Raw genomic sequence first — 23,563 nt, forward strand, 5'->3', positions numbered from 1 at the left:
AGATGCTCTATTATCACTCCGATATACTAGCACTAGGATGCTAATGCCAACTAGAGTCAGACCTTAAGACACCTGCGTGCAGATACAAACTTTATACCAACATTCAATCTGTAAATATAGTTTACAGATGTCCTCATCCCTGGATGCATATATCCGTGGACTTGCAAGGCTCTACAGACCATCTTAATCTAACAGCTGTTTACTGTCTCCTTCTTAGAGTTTTTAGCTCTCTCTCTGTATTATTCAGATCCAGTACTCTCTCTGGGGAAGAGAGTTGCAGGATCCTAAAAAGAGGAGGAATCCAGGCCCACTGGTGGGGAGTACCTGCAGGAGGAAAAGCAGGAGGCCTCTGCCTGTTGCAGGGGATGCAGGATCCTGGGGAGACACAGGATGGCAGGGAAGGCCACAGGATTCCTGTTGGAGGAGCAGAAAGTCCCTGCCTATGGGGGGGGGGGGGAGGGGGGAGAATGTGCAGGACCCCTGAAGAGCAGGAAGCCCCTCCTTACTCATTGTCGGGGCACTGGGCCCCAGGGAAGCAGACGATTCGGGAGGAAGGAATGCAGGACCCCAGGGAGCACATACTGCAGGGGAAGGGGCCACAGGAGCCCAAGGGGGCACATACTGGGAGAGGGGGTACAGGACCTTAGGGAGCACATGCTGCGGGGAGGGGGGGCAACCAGAAGCCAGAGTGAGCACATTCTGCAGGAGTGTGTGTACAGGATCCTGGGGGAGCACATGCTGCGGGGGGGGGGGGGAGAAATGCTGCAGGGGGGGCGGGACCCCGTGGGGGCACAAGCTGCGGGGGACCCCAGGGGAGCACATGCTGCAGGGGGGGCGAGGCTCCGTGGGGGCACATGCCGGGGGGGGGGGCAGGCTCCCGAGCGAGGGCGGGGCCGGGGGGCTCGGCGGGCCGTACCTGTCAGCAGGCGGCGGAAGGGGTCCCGGCCCAGCCCCCGCAGGGCCCGGGCCATCGCCTCCACCTCGGCGGGCAGGCGGGCCCCCAGGAAGCTGGCCCGGCCCAGGCTGCTCTCGCCGGGCAGCGGGTGCGGGTAGGGCGGCGACCCCGCCTTGCCGGCTGCAGCCATGGCGGCCCGAGCGCGCCTCAGCCCCGCGCGCCCCCTGCCGCGCCCAGGCCGAAGCGCCGCGCCGCCGCCAGGCACGCTGGGAAATTGCGGGGGGAGCCCGCCCACGGCCCCGCGTTTGACAATGGGCCGCCCCGCCCCCCCCCCCCCCCCCCCCGCGCGCGGGAGCCATGGGCTGTGCCGGGTCTGACGGGCAAGAGAAAGACGCAGGCGGCCGCTACCAAGGGGCAGCCTCAGAGGGGCCGCCCTGCGGGCCTGTAGCTGTAGGAGCAAGGCGCAGGCCTGCGGCACCGTAGGGCGCGTCTACACTGGGGACAAAGTCAGGGCTGCCAGAGAGTTTCACAAAAAAACACCAAACATGGGGGGGGGGGAATTGGTTGAGCCAAAAAAAAAAAAAAAAAAATAGTCCCGGCCCTTTTAAATCCCCAGGCACCCTACAATCTCCCGCTGGGAGACTGTCCCACGTGGCCTTCCAGCCGAGAACGAGAAAAACAAAACAATACCGAACATTTTAAACGTCTGGTATTTTCTGTTTTTTTTTAACTGGACACGTGCCGTAAAGACCGGGCTGTCCGGACTCATACCGGACACCTGGCAACCCTAGACAAAGTGGAATTAAGCGACGCAACTTCAGCTTCTTCAATTGCATCGCTGAAGTCGAAGTAGCGTAACTTAGCTTTTGGTGCTGTCCCCACAGCAGGAAGTCAAAGGCAGAGCATTCTTCCTCTGGCTTCCCTTACTCCTCATAAAAGCAGGGTTACCGATCATGGCCCTGCCTTCCAGCCGCCCCCCCCCCCCTCCCCTGCTATGCCAGGCTTCTGTCTGTTGCTCAGCCGGAAAAATCAGAAAATACCAGACATTGCATGTGTCCGGTATTCCCTGATTTTTTTTACTGGACAAAGAGCGCAAATACTGGACTGTCCCATAGAATACCAGACACCTGGCAACTCTACCCAACCCTACGTGTGGCTGGCTAGTGTGTCTGTATGTGGAGGTGTTGTTGGGTACTTGTGGGGGGGTGTTGGTGGCTACTTCTCTGTGTGTGGGGGGGCAGGAGGTGTTGGGTACTTGTGTGTGTAAGGGGTGTTGCCGGGCCCGTGTGTGTGTGTGTGTGTGTGTGTGTGTGTGTGTGTGTAAGGGGTGTTGCTGGGCCCGTGTGTGTGTGTGTGTGTGTAAGGGGTGTTGCTGGGCCCGTGTGTGTGTGTGTGTGTGTAAGGGGTGTTGCTGGGCCCGTGTGTGTGTGTGTGTGTGTAAGGGGTGTTGCTGGGCCCTTGTGTGTGTGTAAGGGGTGTTGCTGGGCCCTTGTGTGTGTGTGTGTGTGTGTGTGTAAAGGGTGTTGCTGGGCCCGCGTGTGTGTGTGTAAGGGGTGTTGCTGGGCCCTTGTGTGTGTGTGTAAGGGGTGTTGCTGGGCCCGTGTGTGTGTGTGTGTGCGCGCGCGGGGAAGGGGTGTTGCTCCGCACTGCGCGTGTCTCTCCCTAAGGGTGTGGAAGGGCGGGGCCCGGGCGGCCTGGAGGCTGCAGTTCCCCTCCGCCGCAGCAGGGGGCGCAGCAGCCCTGGCCCTGGAGCCGGAAGCGGCGGCGCTTGCTCCCGCCCCCAGCAGGTGATTGACGCCTGGCACCGGCCGGCCTGTAATGGCGGCACCCGCGGCCCGGCGGCGCTGCCCGTGAGCCCCTCCCCGCCCCCGCAGTCGGTGGCGGCGGCGCCATGAGCGAGGCGCGGTGCGAGAAGTTCCTGGCCCCGGACGAGCCCTGCCCCCAGCCCGCGCCGCGCGCCGCCAGCCTGAGCGAGGAGGGCTGCCTGGACGTCAGCGACTTCGGCTGCCAGCTCTCGTCCTGCCACCGCACCGACCCGCTGCGCCGCTTCCACTCCAGCAGGTGCGCGGCCCTGCCCGTGTCCGGCCCGCGGGCCGCGCCGAGCCCGCTGCGCTGCGAGCGAACGCGGCCCCTCCCCCCAGAGAGCAGTTTCTGAGGGGGGGGGGCCTGGGTGGGATGCTTTGGAGTGGGAGGGGCTGAGGCAGGGGGGCGGGGCCAAAGGGGCCCCGTCCACGGGGGGCGGTGAGCCCAGCAGTAGAGGAGCCGGTGTGACTACGGAAAAACGGCTTTTGTAGCCAGGTGGGATGGTCACGTGGAGTCGCCGGTTCCGTGAACCGATCCACCCGGGTTCATGGGTTAATCTTGTCGGCTCCATGCATGCTGGCTGGCTCTGTGTCAGGCAGCAAGCGGGGGGGGGGGGGGAGCCGGTGCCTGTGCCTGTGCCTGTGCCTGTGCCTGTGAGGAGCTGGCTTAACAGCTAGCTCCCCACAAGCACCAGATCCACCAGCCTCCTCTGATAGGCAGCAGTGCAGAGGGTAAGGAGGGAGCTCCCTGCATGTATCCACTCTGAAGACCCCTGCTTGCCCCTTGCTGCTTCCTACAGAGAAGGTGGGGGGCAGGGAGGCAAGAGCTGGTGCTGGGGAGAGCTGGCTTAAAACCTGGTTCACCCCACAGCACCAGTTCCCTGGTGCCGCCTGCCCTCCCTCAGCCTCATTAGTTAACGGTGAAAACGTGCACTATTACATCCCTTGTGTAGAGAAGGCGAGTATTTTGCAAAGTTTGGATTTAGACTGAGAAGTAACCTAGCAATTTCCAGCTAAATTGAGTAACTGAGTTTCAGATGTTTCCCTAGCAAGCACTAACTTCATGAGGGCTATTCATGTGAGGAAAGTTATGCTTGTTAACTCCCAGTTCTGTCTCTAAAACACAAGACCGTCCTCATTCTCTCATCTAGTATTGCTACCTTTAATTCTGTCATACTTTTAATGGAGATTTTAAAAAAAATTGGAACTTTAAAAAAAGTACATTTCTTTAAAAATCTGAGACTCAAATGTGTGGAAATCAGAAATTTGTATTACTTAGATTCTTTGAATATTAATCCTTAACTTTGAATTTTTCTTGGTTTGTATATGTAAATTAGACCCTTTATGTCCATTTAAATGTGGTTTATTGGACTAATTAACTTATTTCCAGCAAAATCTACATGTAACAACTGATAGGTTTGGGTATTTTAATATATGTTTTCAAGTGACAACACACATTTCAGGACTGTCTGTAAGCATGTGTCACTGTTGATTTGTTGGTATGCTTTGCAGGTGGAACTTGACTTCTTGTGGAACAAGTGTAGCCAGCTCAGAATGCAGTGAGGAGCTATTCTCATCAGTTTCAGTCGGTGATCAGGATGACTGCTACTCTCTGTTGGATGACCAGGAGTTCACATCTTTTGATCTGTTCCCAGAGGGTAGTGTCTGCAGTGATGTCTCCTCCTCTATTAGCACTTACTGGGATTGGTCAGACAGTGAGTTTGAATGGCAGGTAAGCTATTTTTGTAGTCAACCCATCAGATGAAGTGGGATCTACTGGTTGCTCTTTGCAGTTTAGACTCAGAAGTGACTGTTTGAGGCTCTTTGATGGCATGATAGTCTCACTGCCTATTTAGATTCTGCAGTGAAGGAAAAGGTCATTTTATTACGAAGTTCCTATCTTGAATTTTTATGACAAGACGTGGTCGGCTTCTGAAATAGGGATTTCATATTAGTCACATTCAGCTTTAGTTATCAGCATATCTTGCATCTGAATCCCAGTCCTTCCGTGTGGTGCACCTTCATCTGTATTGGAATCTGGCGGTGTATACCTGGCATTGACATTCCAGTGTGGCTTGCTTGCTGCTGAGTTATTAAATCCTATTAGTGACTTTGGCCTTGTGGGACAGTTAGTAATCACTGTGGACCAGCCCTCTATTCTGTGGTCCGGTGGATGGGAAGAGTGCCAAGATGAGCATTGTGTTACCTTGGCTCTTTCCTCCCAATCCGTTGTGCACAATTTAATCTGACCTCAGATTCTAATCTGGTTTCTTTAATTTTTGTTTGTATATAGTAGCCTTACCTGTGGAACGTGCACACACTCTTTCTGTTACCGGTTGAGATTTGATTATTTTAATTGTAGTTAAATATCTGGAGCGTGCTGTTTTAGGATAAGTGTAATCATCCAATAAAAACATAGTGTTCCCTTGATCATTCATGAATTTTAATCATGTTATACAGGTTGTACTTCACTGGTACAACCTGTATTACCACCCTTGGGACCTAATTGGTTACAAACAGAAGTATTTGCTGGATCAGGAGAGGTCCATGCCAGCAGAAGGGCCGACATTGACCGAGCAGGGAAGGGGTGACTCCGAGGAAGAGGCAAGATGGCTGGGGAGCCCTGTAGAAGTGCATCAAGGCCCACTGCAGCTGCCCTGCCTCTTCCTTCCCCCACTGTCCTTGCTCCTCCACCCTTCCTCCCTGAGCTTGAACACTGCAAATGAGCTATTGGGCTGTGGGAGGGTGGGAGCTGAGAGAAAGGGTTGCTGAGCACAGGGCCCTGGCTTTTCCCCATGAGTGCTCCAGCCAGAGAGAACCCACAGGGAATGTCGACCATAGATGTTGCCAGATGAGGAGAGGTTCCGCCTGTACTCTATTACCATGGAAATATACTGTCTGTTCCAAATGCGATTTAACACCCCCTCCACTTCAGTGGAAACATTTCATGATGAATTAGGGATGTTACAGATATCCTGCAGTAGAGACACTGTAAATGACATTATGTAGGATAGCATTCACTCAGAGCAGCTCCATGTTTCTTCCTGTATCTTTAAAATCCCAATTTCCGACTATATCCCTTGTACAAAAAGATTATAATGCAAATTGTAGCAATACTGCGGAAAATTACCCAGTTACTTAGTTCCTCAGGGCTTGTCAATGCTACAGAGATCGAAGCTGCTGCAGTTGATCTTCCGGGGTTCGAATTAGCGGGTCTAGTGAAGACATGCTAATTTGAACTGAGAGGGTGCTCCTGTCCGTGCCAGTAGTCCTGCTCCTATGAGGAGAAAGGGAAGTTGAAGGGGGAGTGTGCTCTAATCAACCTCCTGCTGTGAGGATGGTGCCAAAATGTGATTTAAGATACTTCAACTCCAGCTAACATAGCTGGAGTTGCATATCTTAATTCAAACTTATCCTCTAGTGTAGACCAAGCTTCAGTGAGTTGTGACATGTTCATTACAAGGTGAAAACTGTGAGATGATTTATAGTGAAAGCTTCCTGGTTATTTGATTAGCTGGCAGCTTTCCTTTTGAGTAGTTGCTGGATATTTTTATAAGCGTTTGTTACGAGACTTACTTGACTGGACATGTAGAGCTTTGGAAAAGATTTTTCATTGCTTTACAACCTTACACAGCAACTTCTGTAAGTGAGTTGTTCCATTTAAACTTGAAACATGATCACAAGTGGCATGTCAGTTGTACAAATGAAACCAGTTAAAATTCTGTTGTTGTTTACAGGAAAACAATGTGATGCAGTTGTTTTATGTAGTTATGTAGTTACTGTGTATACTACAAATAAATAGGTTTCCAGTCTTTTCAAACCATACTTTTAGAATAGGCAGTTTATTTTACAATGGAAAATATTCCCAATTATTTAACTTTTGTTAAACTCCTGTAATTGTGACAGATTCATTATGGGTTCCCAGGGTATATGTTATACTTGCAGGTAATTAGAACTGTATGGTTCAGAACAGTGCTTTTTTTGGTTTAAAAAAAAAAAAAGTGCCGGTACTATGGTTGGCAGATGGTTTTAAAAAAATTGTTGACCAAAAAAAAAAAAACCAAACAAACAAAAAACCCTGCCGGGGCCAAAATGTGGTTGTGGCCACTTTAATTGCCCCCAAAAGGTGGTAGAACGCTGTACCCGTGTGTACTGTCACAAAAAAACACTGGTTCAGAATGTCTTTTTTAAATTACATAATCTTGTCATAATAAAAATGTGGCTTGTTAAAAGATGATAAACTGAATAATTTTAATGCAAACATTAATAATTACCTTTATTCTGAGGCATCCTTTTGCAATTTGAAGTTACCATTTTTATATGTGCATTCATTCATCTTTGTAGGATCTAATTACAATACTTAAGTGACGGTAATGGTATTTCTGCACGTTAGAGCCACGTGGTTTTAAATAATAATGTACTGCCATTTAAGGTTTCTTTCTAAACTTTAGAATAGTGTCTCTTTTATAAATGAGTATTTGTTTATGGGAATGAACAGAAAAGTCCCATCTTAAAAAAAAAAAAAAAAAAAAAAAAGTAGTTGTGTATTAATACTTTTCACATTGAAAAACACAAAATCCATTTGTTCCAGAGTTTGTACATATATAACATTCAATTTTGAAAGCAAAGATCTAATTAGAATAAACTTAAATCCATACAATTAATTTAAACTAGTTGCCGTTACCATTTTAAAATTAATTTATAAACCTTCTGCTTCCCTTTTCTAAGCATCTGAGCACCTTATTTTATGAAAGTAACTAATTATAAAAAATACTAGCTTTTCTTGTAAACATCACCAATTAAGCCATGTTTTTCCACTTTGTACTGTTAAACAAAACATTCTCAGAAATTTAACCCAACAGATAAGTGTTATATTGTCCTGAAGCATGTTAAATGCTGGCTGTGGTGGACTTCAAGAAACACTGTTCGCTCTGCTGTGGGAAGTTTAAGATGCATAAATTGACAGTTACTCCTCTCTCCCCTGTCTCATGAGTAATTCCAGATTATAAATACCATCTTGAAAGGCACTCAGCAGAGAAGTGAGTAAGTAGCCATTGTGGTCAGCAGATTTGTGCTGCATCCTGCACTAATGGAAGCTTTTAGGCACTTTTCACGGCTAGACCCAAGTAGTGTATGTTGCCATAATGCAATCTGGAGGTAATACGCATGGATCATTGTGTTGGAGATGGATTAGAAAAGAATGATCAGGGCTCGACTATTAGTGTAATCTACTTGCCCATGGCGAACAGGCCGGCATAGCTGTGCAGCGTGGTCAGCGCATGCGCAGCGCGCCGAACCTTGCGGCTGGTGAGCAGGGCTCGCTGCCCCTTGGTGAGCCCTGAGAATGATGATAACCTCCAGAACAGTTATACAAGAAAAAAGATAGTACAGCCTCTCCCTGATTTACGAACCGGTTACGGACCTAGCAATTGGTCCGTAACTTGGTTTGTTCATAAGTCGGACCCCATAGAGTTACACGCGATCACACTGTTCGTAAGCGCGGATCGCGTTTGTAACTCGGGGTCCACCATTTATGACGGCTTCGGCCGTAAATGCGAATGGTCGTAAGTCGACTGTTCGCAACTCGGGGACTGGCTGTATGTGCTATATTGAGACCTCAGGTGCAGTCATAAAATCAAACTGTTGGCCAAGGTTAGACCTACATGTAGACAAATGGAAGGTGTTCTTTTCACCTTTGCTAGTTCTGCCCAAATGCTTCTCCTTAGTTCTGCCATTAACATTGCTTCCATGGTAGTTGGATTTGGCCTGAACCTGTTCACTTTGTGCTTACTGCATCTAGTGGAGGTGAGAGGGATGTAAAATCTCATTTAATTGGTTAAACATTGTTAACCCATTCACCAATTTAAAGGGGGTGTGGGCAAGGAGGCTGGGCTGGAGTGACCTTCACACTGTAGGCAGGGGATGCTCCCTGGCTCTGTCTTCCGTGGGCTCACCATGTATAAAGGCTGCTTCGCATTGCCAGAGGGTGATGTTTACCAGTGAACCGGCTAACAAGTTAACCATTCACACCCCATCTAGACTCAAACAAAATCACAGATAAGTGTCAACTGGAAACTGAGTTTGCAATCTGGAATGTTTCACTGTCTGCCTTAAGGGGCCATATACTGTATGCACACTGAACAAGAAGAGTGACAGAAGAAATTGTGCACAACCCCAAGGAGGAAAAACTAGTAATTCCTAATTAGGGATTTTCAAGAGAGACATAAACTTGCTGAAGAACTTTCCCATCTAGTTCTGAAGGGCTCCATGGACACATTGTCAAAACGACAGATAATGGCATTGCCTCTCCACATCTCTGACACATGGCATTAGTTGAAGGGACCTTCATTCTCAATATTTGTCTGAAGTTTCTTTAGTACCAGTCTGTCACCAAGTTTCCTTAAAACTTCTTTAGTAAGAGACTGTTTAATAATTGACTAGTGGAATCTTCTGAGCAGACACCTAATCATCTGCTATTTAAATATACTTGGCACCCTGGCTTCACAACAGGAAGCATTAACAATCCTCAATGAAGGACTAAAACCCTTCTCATTAGAATTCATTAGCCACATGGTAGGGCTCCAAATTGATGGATTTGGCTGCAACCCTTGCAAAATCTCACGGAGTGAAATTGGATAGAACACCATCAGAGAAGGCAACGTGTTCATAGCCAGCTGCTCTAGCACTTGATCCAGTATTGCAGGCTTAGATAACTTGTACTTGGCTGATTTAAAAAAAAACTCCAAAAAACAAATTTCTCCTGGTGTAAAAAGTTTGACATTAATAGAGCGAAGACAGATTAGGTTCACTTGATTTTTTTTTTTCCTTCACAATGACCATTCCTTCACAATGGCCAGTTGAATGAAGATGATTGATGGAGAATGATCCTTTAATAGAGAACATATTGGCATATAATGTTAATGGAAAGAGAAGAATGAAATGCTGCATAATTCTGCTATTTCCTTGCATGCAAACTGAGAAGGGAAATCATGAAACAGAAAAGCTGCGTGGTTTGGGTTTGCTATACTTCACTACTGCACATCCGTCACAAAATTAAATTTTGTGCTTTGCATTTTGTTAGTTTGTTTGGGTTTAGACCTGACACATTGCTAATTTGATGACACATTTTGCATGGTTAATAGAATTATACTCCTAACTAGCATATTTTGAGATTTTTTTTTCTTCTGTTTTTTTTTTCCTTGCACACTTACAAGTTGCCTGGCAGTGACATTGCAAGTGGGAGTGATGTACTTTCTGATGTCATACCTAGTATTCCAAGTTCTCCATGCTTGCTTCCAAAAAAGAAAAACAAGCATAGGAATCTTGATGAACTCCCATGGAGTGCAATGACAAATGATGAACAGGTAAGATTTGTTTATTTTGGAGAGAATCAGTACAGACGTACAGAGGAATTAAGATTCAATGAAATGGTTAGTTTTAAAAATTTTGTATTGATTATATTGGTGCAAGTATGATTATGAACAATTGCACGACTGTTGAACTGAGAGATCAAATTCCTTGTCAAGAACATATAGAGCTAGCTAACTTTTCCCTTTTTATTTCAAATTTTTATCTTGGATGATACTCAATTAGGTTGAGTCAAGAATTGTATGAAGTGCATCATTTGAGAGTATTTATTTGATTCCCAATGGTACTGGATCCTTTTTATTTCTGTTTGACTCATATTAAGAGAGCAATTTTTAATAACTTTGTGCATTTTGTTTTTATTAGGTTGAATATATTGAATACCTGAGTCGGAAAGTCAGTACTGAGATGGGTCTTCGAGAGCAACTTGATATTATTAAAATTATTGATCCCACTGCTCAGATCTCGCCTACAGATAGCGAGTTTATTATTGAATTAAACTGTCTCACAGATGAAAAATTGAAACAGGTACATTAACATTTTTGTATGTGTATCTAGAACTGGAGTTACCATTGGCCTCTAACATGTTATGTTTTCATACATATCTTGGAAAATTGATTGGGTTGTGACTTTTTCCTCTATGTTCATGGAGTATCATTTGACAGGATGGAGCACAAAGCATGTTGTTGAACTTTGGCTCATTTCTTCAACAGTTCCACGTTAGTCACGTAAATGTGACTGACGTGGATTTAGACCTTAATCCTGCAAATACTTTCACTGCTGGCGTAACTAGACTTGCATGAGTAGTCCCAAAGTGGAAGTGCTGCCTGTGTGACTCTACATACACACCTACACAAACATTTACAGCAGTGATGGGCAACCTAGCCTGGCGAGTAGGCTGCAGGTGTGGCTCTCCTTCATTTCAGTGGGCCACAAGAGTGTTTTAACCAGGATGGTCTTCCAGGATAGGGTAGTCTTGCTAACTGCGCTTGCATATCTAGAATTTGTGGGGTGTGTTGATTGAACTGTACCAGCACTTTGATTGGATGCAGCGAGAGTGCACGGCTCTCACAGTCAATTTTGTGTGCAATCAGCATGCACTTCACTTCACGTGCCCTGGCTTTGCACGTGTGACCTTTTAATAATACTGATAGATTCTGCAGGTTTCCATCCATGTTTTCTCCTATCAACCCTGTACTTAAGCAGTGATAAACAAAATGTCTTGTGGGGTCTCCCATAGAACCCCGATGGGACACATTTGCCTTCCACTTGTTTACAGGATTGAGTCCTTAATTTACTTTCAAAAACTATTTTTTGGAAAGAGACACTTGCTGATATGAGAGGATTATTTGCCTTATAGAAAATAGGAAAAAAAACCTCTTCGCTGCATGTGCAGAGTAGCTACTTAGTCAACATTTTGTGTCATAACATGAGATGGATGGTACCTCCATAGATTCATTTTTGTCATAGGGTTTGTTTCCCCTCCACTTTTGTTATTGCTGAACCTATTTTGGGACTCAGTTTTGGCATGATACCAAGCATCCTCACCATTTGCTGAATTCAATTAAGATTGAGTGTGAACAGGTCCTCACTGATTCTTGTTCATTTCATATTTTAGAGCACTTGAAAAAACTACCCCTCACCTAAAATGGTTCAGAATCTACTCTTCTGAGGAATACTACGAGTTATGACTATGAAGCAAAATGTGTTTATAAAACACAATACTTGCTTAAATGTCAGCATAATACTTGCTTACGCAAATGTTAGCATAGTCTTTTTACACTATGGCTGACCTTTCTACATTAAATCTTTTGTTTTCGACTATTATATAATACATTAACTAAAAGGCAGAAGAATATATTCAAGTAAGAAGGATATCAGACAAGTAATTCACTGGTTAATTAAACCTATTTTAAGAAAGTTGAAGCAAAGATGTTGTTAGTGTCCATTAGTCAATTAAAATACTTTTTGTAACTGAGTCATTGTTTTAGACCTACGGTTCTCAATTTTTTTTCTCCCACACATCACTTAATGATCTTTCCAAATGTTTGTACTGTCAACTAACGATTTTGTAAAGAGCTTAGGATAAAAGCACTATATATTAAAAACCTTAATTAAGGGGGTTTTTTTTAGTGCTACAAATAAAAGCACGTAACTCGTATTTTAGTATCAGTAGAGGTCTCTCCCCAGCCACAGTGACGGGGGCTACGAAGGAGGCTGGTCTCTCCATGGCAGCTGCTGCTCTGGATCTGGGGAAAATTGCTGATTTCTCTGACTGCCACAGCCCTGCATGTCCCAAATTCCCTCACTCCCTCTTCTCATCTCACTGCCTCCCCACCTAACTTCTGTTTCCCCCACCTCCTCTTACATGTGAAGGTCCAGGCTAGGGATGTGAACGACTAGTCGACTAGTTGACTATCTGATAAGCAAATGCTTATTGTATAGTCGACATGCTAGTTGACTAGTATTCCCCCACCCCCTTGCTGCCTCTATCGGAAAGAGGCAGCCGGGGGGGAGGGGAGAGGAGAGGGTGATTCAGAGCGGCAGCGCTACGTAAAGCCTCAGGCCAGACCTCAGGCATCATGTGGCGCTGCTGATTTGAAGCCCCACATGCAGCCTGGGTCAACTTGGAACCGCTTGAATCCCCTGCTGACCCCATGCTTCTTGCAGCGCTTTTACCTTTAAAGTGTAGCAACAGCCCTGGGACTGTTGCTACACTTCAAAGGCGGAGGCATCCTTATCGACTACTTGACTAGCCAATCGAAATTTTACACCCCTAGTCCAGGCATCTGATGAGTGGAACCATGCCTATGAGCCACTAATTAGATGGACAGCCCTTCATTCTCTTGTGTGTAGCTACCCAGATGTGAATCTTAGATGGAACTCTCTGTGGACCACTTGAATGGCGTTCATAAACCACTGGTGACCGCATTTTGAAAGCTTTGGTTTCAGACTCTAGTTTAGTTTTCCCAGAACTCAGTTGTAATAAACACCTATAGCTTTTCCACGTAAACATGCTGTCACAAAACCATGCGGTACTAATCAAGCGTTTATCATTTCTAATGCTTTTTCTTCTGAAGGTGAGAAGTTATATCAAGGAGCATGGTCCTCGACAACGGTCTGCAAGGGAGAGCTGGAAGAGAAGCAGCTATAGTTGTGCAAGCACCAGTGGCGTGAGTGGCGCAAGTGCCAGCAGTAGCAGTGCCAGTATGGTCAGCTCAGCAAGCAGCAGCAGTTCCAGTGTGGGCAACTCTGCTTCAAATTCCAGTGCCAACATGAGTCGAGCGCACAGTGACAGTAATTTATCCACGAGTGCCGCAGAGAGAATCCGGGATTCAAAAGTAAAACTGCTATTCATGTATGCACGCGTGTATAGGCGAGTCTGTGGATCAATTGCTTGTGGAAAGTCATTTGTGTACTGATTGTTGTATTTTAGAGGAAAGAAAAGGTGTCATTGGTAGTCACAGAGTATCCAAGGGACATGATAGTAAAGCAGGTGTGGGCAAAAGGGCCTCTGTGGGATGTAGTGGAGCTTAGTTTGATTTGTTTGTTTGAATAGGCTAAATATTAAAAGAGCTGATAAATCAGCTTGGCATTTTTAATGGTAGAAACGTGTTCTTCCTTTGAATTTATTAAAGATCAATTTATACTTTCAGAGCACAATACGTGAATTTTGAAGAGCACAGCGTGTGAATTTTAAATACATGAATTTTAAAGAATATCTTGATCTTTGTGATAGAACTTTGTCTGGTTTCTTAATTTTTTATTTTTCCAATATATTTCTCATAGATAAATTGTTTATGCAGTGATGTGTACCTTCAAGCATAGTGGTACTAGGAATGTTAAAGTGCGTTTACTCAGGTAAATGTGTAACCGCTGAAAAATGTCATGGTTACACATTTACACTCGGGAGGATATTAAGTACGACTTAATTACATGAATAATTAGTATGAATAATTACATGGAGTAACGGTGTCGTCTTTTTCACTTCTCAGAGCAGAACCTAACTTTGTTCACTAAAATCCACATTTAAAAGGCAATATTGCTAATAAAAAAAAATGTATTCTGGTAATCTAGAAATACAAGAGCTCATTTTGCCATTTTGTCTTTATTTTGACAGAAACGTTCTAAGCAACGGAAACTACAGCAAAAGGCTTTACGCAAGAGACAGCTGAAGGAGCAGAGACAGGCTCGCAAGGAAAGACTGAGTGGATTGTTTCTTAATGAAGAAGTGCTCTCTTTAAAAGTGACTGAGGAGGACCATGAAGGAGATGTGGATGTTTTAATGTGACAGGGATGAATTTATCAGTGTTCTTTCTAAGCCTTAAGTGTATTATCTTTGTTTACATACATTTCTTGACCAAAATTTTGATTGGGACAGAGCTAACAATATATCAAATAGAACCCTCTAAATGTAATTTAATGTTTTAAACATTTATAATTTGAGTGAGCTGACTTTTTAAGACTAACAGTTATGACTAAGAATAATTGAGACTTTAACAAGCTGCTGACAAAATACTGGTTAGATAAGCCATTGAATTAGGTTTATATGGTATTTGCTTTGGCAAAGCTACTTGCAATGGATTGTTCTGTTTAATGGGTTGGTACTCCTTGATACTGATAGCAAACTGTGTGGGAGGGAAAAAACCCGATTTCTGTATAGGAAATCTCAACTTTAATCTTACTCTGCATGTTCCCTTATTTCTTATGGGGAGGTTTGTTTTCATGAAGACGGGATCTTAGTTCTATAAGTTACTCTGTTCTTGCCCCCACCCATATCAAATTCTAATACTTCATGAAGTTAAATTTGATTTTTGGAAATGATTATTTTGATTTAACTCAAAGAATTATGAAGTCGTTGGGGAGTAATAAGCAGAAGCAGGCTTCTAGCAATAAAAAGTTGTAATATAAATATCAGCTAGTAACAAAATGCAGAAGAAAACAGTCATTTTCAAATGTAGATTTTTTTTTTTCTAGGAGGAATTGGCTGTTCTTTAAGATGTAAAACTTAACTTTTTAGAGACTTTCTCCTCAATATTTGAATGATTGGTTTTTGGTTCCTTTTATAGTTTTATTTATGTTAATGATTAAACAGTGCATCCTCATTCTTGATAAGATAAAAACCCTAAAAATAAAATCTTCTCATGCATTACAATAATATCTACAGTTGAGTCATATGATACCATTAATGGTCTTAAAAGTGTTACTAGAAAGAAAAGTAAACATATGGTGCCTAAACTTGGTAGATATTTCTTTATGGCCAAAACCATATATAGGAATAGATTCATGATGTTGGCAAGAGAACCTAATTGATTCAGATGTACATTTTAACTATATACTGCCAATTTGTTTACTGCTTGCAGCATAGTTTAAGGTGATGGGACTTTTTTGCTAGGTGTGAAACTATCTCACAGAGTACTGGTTTTGTTGGGTAGCCTTTTGAATAAGTATTGCTGAGGAAGACAAGGACACACCTTTAGTTTTTACTTCTGTACCTGAAAACTCAAATTGAGAAGGTTTTATTCTTGACAAATTGTAAACCAATGTCTGACTTCATTATACATACATTTTATCTTGGGTTCATATTTTGTTTTGGATAAAATTGCTGTGTTCATTCAGATGGAACTGTTAGAGGTGAAAGAGGTGACTAGAATTACCTAGTTCTGAATTCAGAAAGGTGACTTCTCTGATTTATATTGATACTTCATGAATATCATTTAGATTCGTTCACTCTGCAAGCAATGAGTTTGTCTTACTGTCAATGTAATGAGGCCTCTGAAAATAGAATCCCTGAAAGTGTACATTTTCAGGATCGAGACCCAACTCTACTCATGAATAACTTTACACAAGTCTGAGTAGTCCTACCAACTCAGTATGACTATTCACGCATGTATGTGTTTTGACAGACTTGGCCCTAAATTAGTCCTGACAGTGGAATTTTATTGCTTCTGTTTAACTTTTTAATTTAAATCCTGGTGGGTTGTGGAAGTTAGGTTAAGGAGAGGAAAAAGAAAATGGGGATAAAGAAAATGCTAGCAATACTGTAGTTGAGATCACACTTTCAGTGGAAGATCAAAAGTAAAAGTATGTGACGACATATGTTTAGACTGTAGCATCTTTAGAAATGTTTGATTGTAAATGACATAGGCATATTGCTGTTCTGGAGTTTGTAGTCAGAACACGGGCCACTTGTGGGTTGTTGCAAAATATATTAGACATCTGAATTGTCTAATATGTATTTATTCCTTTCAAGTATTTATAATGTCATATGACACATTGAAAGAGCTTCAGTCAGAGAGGTCCACGGTCAGTCAAAGTAGTAAATGTAAACTCTTCTCCTCAGTTGATTCTTCAAAACTCACAATTTTGATTGCCTTCTCATCTGCAGTGGCAATGAGAAATATCTGGTCAGTTTTAAAATTCAAATACCTGCTATGTCATTTTTTCTCTGGTCATTTGAATATACTGGTAACTTTTCATAGGCAGTTGAATGCTTTATACACTGTTGCGATACTAAAAATACAAAAACAATCCACAAACTCTAATAGTAAATCTTGTTTATAGTTTTTAAGTTGTAACTCAAACCAAATAATCCTTATACTTTCTGTTCACAAGTCTCTGAGATGGAGGGTAGACAAAATTGTATTGATGTTAATACTGCTAATTTCAAAGTTAATTATTGAACCATTGTGGTAGAAATTAATAAATTCATTATGAAACATTTCAGGTAATCCATATAGGCATCTATTAGTCCAGTACAACCTTTATTTTCTACAGTGGCTTTGAAATATGCATCTTTAGATGAAGAATATTGTACATTGGTTGCCACATAGAGCATTGAAATTATGAAATGAATTGTAAAAAAAGGTGCAATACTTCAATTTAGTGGGGTGTGAAAGTGCAACTTAATTATTCTGCTTCAGCAAGTCTATTCAAAGTGTAAATTTCTTAGTTTTTATTACAAGAGGTGCTCTTCTCAGTTTGGTGAGATGCAGCTCTTTTCACTTACTTGTCACCAGCTTCAGAGTAAATATCGATGTTGACCACAAAGCAGTTTGTCTCCCTGACGTACCAGAATGACAAGTTAATGTTTCTAAATAACAAATTCCTAAATCTAAACCTTAAGTTGTAGAACAACATTGGAGGAAGACTTTGCTATAGCAATTATGTGCAGTAGCAGAATCCCTATCCAGTGGGAAAATTCAAACAAAAGGAAAGCCTGAACATTTCATATTTTAATCTTTCTCTTGGTAAATTTTATGAAATGCTTTACTTTTGTAATCGTGTTAAACTGGCTATCATTCAAAATATTAGTTTTTGTTTAAAAATAGTAAAAAATTAAAACAAGACATGCTATCCTAGCCTCCAAACTTAAATTTAAGTTCTCACCTCTGTATATAAATATGTGCATATTCCTACTTGTTATAAGGATAAATCACCTAAAATGTGCCTTACAGTGAATCTGACACTTGTTTAAAATTCTGTATTGGAAAAAGGAAAATGCAAAATGAAAATTACTACACAATGAAATGTTAATTAAAATTGGTCCCTCCTATAAAAATCAGTTTTTTTTTAAAATAGCAGAATTAATCATCAATTTAAATATTAGCCAATATAATTTTTCTTTAATATTTTATAATACAAAATGAGAGGAAAATAAATAGCATTTCTATCCTGGTATGTTAGTAATCCTATATAAAACAAAGTGTAAATCTAAATTTAAGCTTAATAGTTGAATAGTTCCAGTTTTCATCAGCTTGGATGAATCATTTCCAAAACTATTTTGGTCCGTTGGTGGTGATGCTTCACCACTATCTAGAGAGTTCACTTCCTCATTGTATAATTTGATGATGATAGTAAAGAAGAGCGGAGGAAAAAGTGGCTTCCAAAAAGAATGGTGCTGATTTTAATAATGTGCTGTTTTTAGCATCCTGAAACTTAAGTAAAATATTATTGGTTATTCAGTTATAACTGTGTGGTTCTTTGGTCACCAAACTGAACAGCCTTCATTTCTTTATCTCATGCACCTAAATGTTTTGCCTTTCTTATCTCCATCTTGTAAAACCAGTCCATGGGAAGCTGTGTGTTCAGCACCTCCTAAAATAAGGCCAAGTAATTTATTTGCTCTGATATGCTTATTTACACGTTGAGATTGCATATCTGAGCAGGAGGCAAAATAGCTTCAAGACAAAGGATATTACAGAATGCAAGAAGTTAAATGTTTCCATCTCTTCATAGATTTCAATTCTCACATTTGAACAAAAACAGCCTTTTTTTTCCCCCAGCCCCAGCATTTTTTGTCAATGATTTTGGTCTTCACTTATAAAATGTAGAGTCATTCTCATCAGCTATTTGCCCACGGTGTCAATCTAATGTATGGGTTTGTAGGTGAAAAGAATATTTAAGTTTTGCTGCCTGACTGCTAGTTACTACTTCAATTTGTCATTCCCTCTGGTCTTTGCAGGACTGACATTGTAGGTCCAGAAAGAGGCCAAACTGTTAAAATTTTAGATCTTTGAACTGCCTTTTAAAATGTCCAATCCAGCTTTTTTCCCTTGATGAGAATTTTAATTTTCCAAAGCAATGAACAAGTGGAGAAGTAAATGCTGATAGTTATTTGGTTCTTTAGTATTGGCACTGTGCATATCTTGAGCTTTGTAACAACTTTGATATAAATGTAATCCATTTAAACTCCAAGAACATTAACAGTTTGCTGCTTGGTAACTATTTCTTTGCAAAGGCTTAGAAGGAGCACTGAAAACCTAACTGGAAGAGGACTCTTTTTTTTTTTTTTTTAAGTAAAAATATTGAGCATGGTTAATTATGAGTGAGAAAAAGCTGCCTGACAGACCTGTTCACTTTTTATATATGTATAGCTAATTTAGTCTTCTGCTCTGTTTGAAATTATTTCAGTATATTCTTCCTTTAACAGCCTGACACACTTAATTAGATTAAAACATGATAAAATTTTAGTTGAGTACAAAATGCTTACTGAGAACAGTAAGCAAAAATCAGATGTGATCTTCTCTTGTTTCAATATTAGTTTTTTAATGTTTTTTTTATATTGTGGTCAATAAAACCTGTGGAGATCTTTCTCTAGAAAATATTGCTTAAATTTATACATATGCATTTAAACTATTAAAGAATACATATTAGATGTGGAAGAATGTGCATAAATTTGACAATATGTTGATCTGAGTGGTTGAAATTAGATGCCTTGAAACTTTTTCCTTTACAGCTGCTTGAACTTCAGAAGTAAGTTGGCATGTTGATCTTTAAATATTGGTGATTTCTAAAAACTAGTTTCAGGTGTCTGAAGTGTTACTAGGCCACCGTTTCCCATGGTCAGTATTTAGCTTGTCAATTGGTCACTGCAATTCTTACACATGGGAAAACTTAGATGAAATGTGTTGCGTGCATAAAGGACCCATTCTTGCAGCCCTTTTAGCCAAATTCAAACCTTGCATGTTTGACACTTTAGTCTGAAGGAATCCTAGCCAGAGAAGAGAAATGCAGAGAACTTTAATACATTTCATAATATGGTTAAAAATTTCAACTTAATTCATGTTACAACTGTCTGTGATATTGGAACCCTGAGACTAAAGGTCATAACTAAAGCAAGGAGAAAGTTTTCATTTGAAAAATCTGCTTCAGATATTCTTAAGAGTTATAATGTGTGGAACTGTTAAATTTGGAGCTATTTTTTCCAGGGTTTCTGCTAAATGTTATTGCTACAATGCACTTTTGTACATAAAACTGTCCTCTGTAAATTCTGTATTTACTTGCCACAATGTTTATAGAAAGCTTTTTTCTTCAAATTGTGAAGGACTTAGCAATAGCTGCAATACTGGTGACTGACTTTATTTTCAGCTCTTCATTGTATTTAAAATAGTCATGTGAACATCAAAGTAAGGGTTGGAATTAAAAATAACATGGCAAAGATGTGCTGATGAAACTGAAAATGTGGTATTTTGTTTTGAACAATAAAGTTTGACATGGGATTTATGTGCCTGTTTCCCAACATCTGGGCAGATGGCACAAGTAAATGCCTCTGGTAGTATAAAGCATGTATGGAAGTAGTAGACCACAACAAATAACCCAGCAAAGGTTCATAGTCAAACATACACTTGATAAAAGCAGATGTGTTTTCAGTTGAATTCTGATGGATCAGAAGAAATGAGTTACATAACTTGAGATCCACTACCAATAATGCTCTGGCTTTCATCTTTGACTTTCCCCCTCATGCTGTCATTAAAAGTTCTCATTTGTTCTCTAAGATCCTGGTGGTGTCTCTGAGAGTGTATCTTCACTGCCGAATTACCTCTGACTTGAGTTTAATTGCTCTTTCAATCCAGACTAGCTGACCAATCCTGGGCTATGTCTAGACTGGCATGATTTTCCGCAAATGCTTTTAACGGAAAAGTTTTCTGTTAAAAGCATTTGCGGAAAAGAGTGTCTAGATTGGCACGGACGCTTTTCCGCAAAAGTACTTTTTGCAGAAAAGCGTCCGTGCCAATCTAGACACACTTTTGCGCAAAAAAGCCCCGATCGCCATTTTCACGATCGGGGCTTTTTTGCGCAAAACAAATCTGAGCTGTCTACACTGACCCTTTTGCGCACAAGGACTTTTGCCCGAACGGGAGCAGCATAGTATTTCCACAAGAAGCACTGATTTCTTACACGAGATCGTCAGTGTTCTTGTGGAAATTCAAGCGGCCAGTGTAGACAGCTGGCAAGTTTTTCCGCAAAAGCAGGTGCTTTTGCGGAAAAACTTGCCAGTCTAGACACAGCCCTGGGGTATAGCATAAAAACCAAGTGAGGTTTTCAGGCAGGCAGGTAACATGCTTAGGTTACAGTGAGGACACAGGAAAAATCACTTGAGTCCTCCATAGCTTTCCCACAGTTCACTGGGAAAGAATCAGTGGCACTCACACCTGGGCAAGGTGAACCTGAGGTGACCAGCAGTCTGGCAGGAACACTCAAGTTAACTAGTGAAGACGTAGCCTAAATAGATAAGTACAGAACCATATAGGAAAGGCCTTGTGTATTCTGCTATGCTGCAGAATTTGTCATAGAATTGACTCCACAGTTTACTAATTAAAATGCAGCAATTTAATGTCAAAAGTGCAACTGCAAACTTAGAAAAAGTAAACTTTTAAAATTGTTTTTTTTTAAAGCCTCATCTGTTTGCCACTAGAGGGAGTTCTGTGGTTGTGTTATCTGCCTCTGACAGCACAATTGAACAGACTTCAGTGTTCTTCATTCAATGCCCCTTCTTTATTCACCAAAGAGCAGTTTTGTTCTGATTAGATTCATGCTCTAGAATGCTGTCACAGGAGAGAGACACCTATAAAGAATGTGGTGTCTATCCTTTGCCTATTAAAACTACATTTTACTCATTTCAAATGGCTTTTTGTAAAAAGTTTAATTTTGCTTTTTTATTAGGAGACATTGCCATAATTTTTCTGTTGATCTTGGATTTGGGAGTTGGAGGGGAATCCTACTTGTAGCTGAGAGGAATATATTCTGTAGATATGCATATATTTTAAAAATCTCTAGTTTTTTTTTGGTTCAGTATTATAAAGCTGAGATCAGGGCAGTTGGCACCCTCAGACAAAGGACAGCAGTGCTGACTCCTATTCTCTCACCCAAGAATGACCATCCTAAGTAAATTTTGGAGTGAATTGGAAAAACTTGGATTGCTGCCTCTGTTGAACCTGTTCTGTTGAACAAAATGCTTTACTTTCTGCTTAAGTCCATGTTGTGCCTTTTTACACACACGTTTTCATAGACACAGTAACTGCTGCAGGTGTGTTCATTTTCCCGGGAGTTGCAGGTACATGCTAGGAGATCATGGCCCCACTGCTCTTATGCAATATCAGTGAGGCTCTGTGTACTAGAATGTGATTATACAGCCACACCACTGGCTTGTATCATTCTCATGATGCTTCATAAATAACCAGCTTACTACACTGAAGAAAATTCAGGAAGTGGGGGAGAATGTCTAGGGGAGATATTTGCGCAGAACTCCTACATGAGCAGCTCTTAGAACTTCTCCAGTGCACGCGCTGTCTTCAACTACACAGGTCCAGATCACTTTAGGTGCCTAACTCCCATTGATTTCAGCATCCCTAAAGTACATTGACTCCCAGCTGATCACCATCTATACTGCAGTCGGGGCAGTGTTTTGCTGTTTTAAAGCTTAGATTCTTTGCCAAGGAAGGACCTCACCTGCTTGAAAGCCTTGCCCGCTGGCTAGGTTTGACTTGAACCGCTGCTTGGCAGCAGGCCCCATCTTAAACCTCTCTCCATGCGGACTTACTTCTCAAGAGACCCCCATCATTTAAAAACAAATCACCCCCATCTCCTGGTTTCTACAAGGAGGGAGGAGATAAGATCCTAGTAGTAGCAGCAGTCTGGGCCTTGTTGTGCAACTAGAGTTGGACATGCTGCATGTATAAGAAGTCTTGGAAGCAAAATCCTGCTTAGCTGAAGTGTTCTTTGCTGCTTCCCATATAGTGGAGTCAGTTTCCTGTTCATAAACGTTTCCCTCTGAGAATGGGAGAAAACTCTTGAAAGACTGATAGTTCAGCTCCTTGAACAGCAGGGTGCATTTTTGCTCCTCCTTGCCTACGGTAATCTGAAATATTCCCAGCAGCACTTCATTTGGGTGCGATTGGGTACTATTGACATCACTAGTAAGCAGCAGGAGTTGGGCGAAGAGTGGAAGAATGAAGGGGCACAGTTTTAAAACACATCTCATGGTAGTGAGTCTGTATTTTCAGCCACACAAAATTTGCTCTGTCTTGTAAATCCTGTACAATCTCTCTGGACAGACAGATTTTTAGGTAGTTGGCCCTAGCAAAAGTGTGTACACTGATAGCCCTGGAGTGAGGGAATATGCATGGAAAAGGAATGAAATACACCATACAGCTATGAACTGCACCATTGGGTCAAGTGTTTCCCTTCTTTCTAATCTTGTAGTTCCTGTCTTTTCCCACTAGTAAGTAGAAATGCCCCACCCAATGCGTTGCTGCTGCTACAGAGCGAGAGTAACGTGTGCTTACCATCTGTTGGCTAGTATTTAGTGCTGACAAGCATACGCACTGACAAGACTTATCATTTGTTCTGAACATCATAGCTCCCTTGGACATGTTAGTGTGGCACCTCTGCTTTGCAGTTCAGTGCTGGCTAGGGATGTGTTGCTGCCCATGTTCTTTTCTCCTCCCTGTAACACCACAGACATCCCCAGCCATCCATTTTCCACATAACTAAATATAATTCTTAGTACTAAACAATACAGATAAGGGAAAAAAGCATTAAAATAAGCAGCAATTGTACATCAGAGAAATCTGTGCACATGGGACTCTTATCTGATATGTTCCTTCTTCCTCAAGCCTTTTGTATTCTGGATTTCCCTCCCCCCCCCCCTTTAATTTCTGTTGTCCTTTTGGACCATCGTATGGAATACCCTTGAATGTTAAGAACTGATCCATAAATT

General features: G+C 42.0%; 2 protein-coding genes across 3 annotated transcripts in view; one reads left to right on the forward strand and one right to left on the reverse strand.

The window, feature by feature from the left end:
• The window catches only part of COMMD5 (COMM domain containing 5), a 31,073-nt gene extending 29,903 nt beyond the window's left edge, over positions 1-1,170 (reverse strand). Inside the window, exon 1 of the mRNA XM_075941122.1 lies at positions 917-1,170. Coding sequence (XP_075797237.1) covers positions 917-1,085 — 169 coding nt within the window. The 5' untranslated portion in view covers positions 1,086-1,170. The remainder of the gene's footprint in view (positions 1-916) is intronic.
• Positions 1,171-2,579: 1,409 nt separating this feature from the next.
• Positions 2,580-20,063, forward strand: FAM199X (family with sequence similarity 199, X-linked). 2 transcript variants are annotated; one of them, XM_075941120.2, is made up of 6 exons: positions 2,580-2,956; positions 4,210-4,429; positions 9,912-10,061; positions 10,429-10,590; positions 13,143-13,420; positions 14,183-20,063. In XM_075941120.2, the coding sequence occupies exons 1-6, from the start codon at positions 2,787-2,789 to the stop codon at positions 14,235-14,237; spliced, it is 1,035 nt and encodes a 344-aa protein (XP_075797235.1). In that variant the 5' UTR covers positions 2,580-2,786; the 3' UTR covers positions 14,238-20,063. The 2 variants fall into 2 exon arrangements, with proteins under 2 accessions (XP_075797235.1, XP_075797234.1); XM_075941119.2 differs by having other exon boundaries at positions 13,143-13,403.
• The last annotated feature ends 3,500 nt before the right edge of the window (positions 20,064-23,563 follow it).

This window comes from Pelodiscus sinensis, chromosome 13 (assembly GCF_052426305.1).
Source record: "Pelodiscus sinensis isolate ZL-2025 chromosome 13, ASM5242630v1, whole genome shotgun sequence".
Lineage (NCBI taxonomy): Eukaryota > Metazoa > Chordata > Testudines > Trionychidae > Pelodiscus > Pelodiscus sinensis.

Bases quoted from the DNA above. Each gene is read 5' to 3' on its own strand.
- FAM199X (XM_075941119.2), top strand. From the start codon at position 2,787: ATGAGCGAGGCGCGGTGCGAGAAGTTCCTGGCCCCGGACGAGCCCTGC. The intron at 4,430-9,911 runs GTAAGCTATTTT...CACACTTACAAG, and splicing joins ACAGTGAGTTTGAATGGCAG to TTGCCTGGCAGTGACATTGC. The intron at 10,062-10,428 runs GTAAGATTTGTT...TGTTTTTATTAG, and splicing joins CAATGACAAATGATGAACAG to GTTGAATATATTGAATACCT.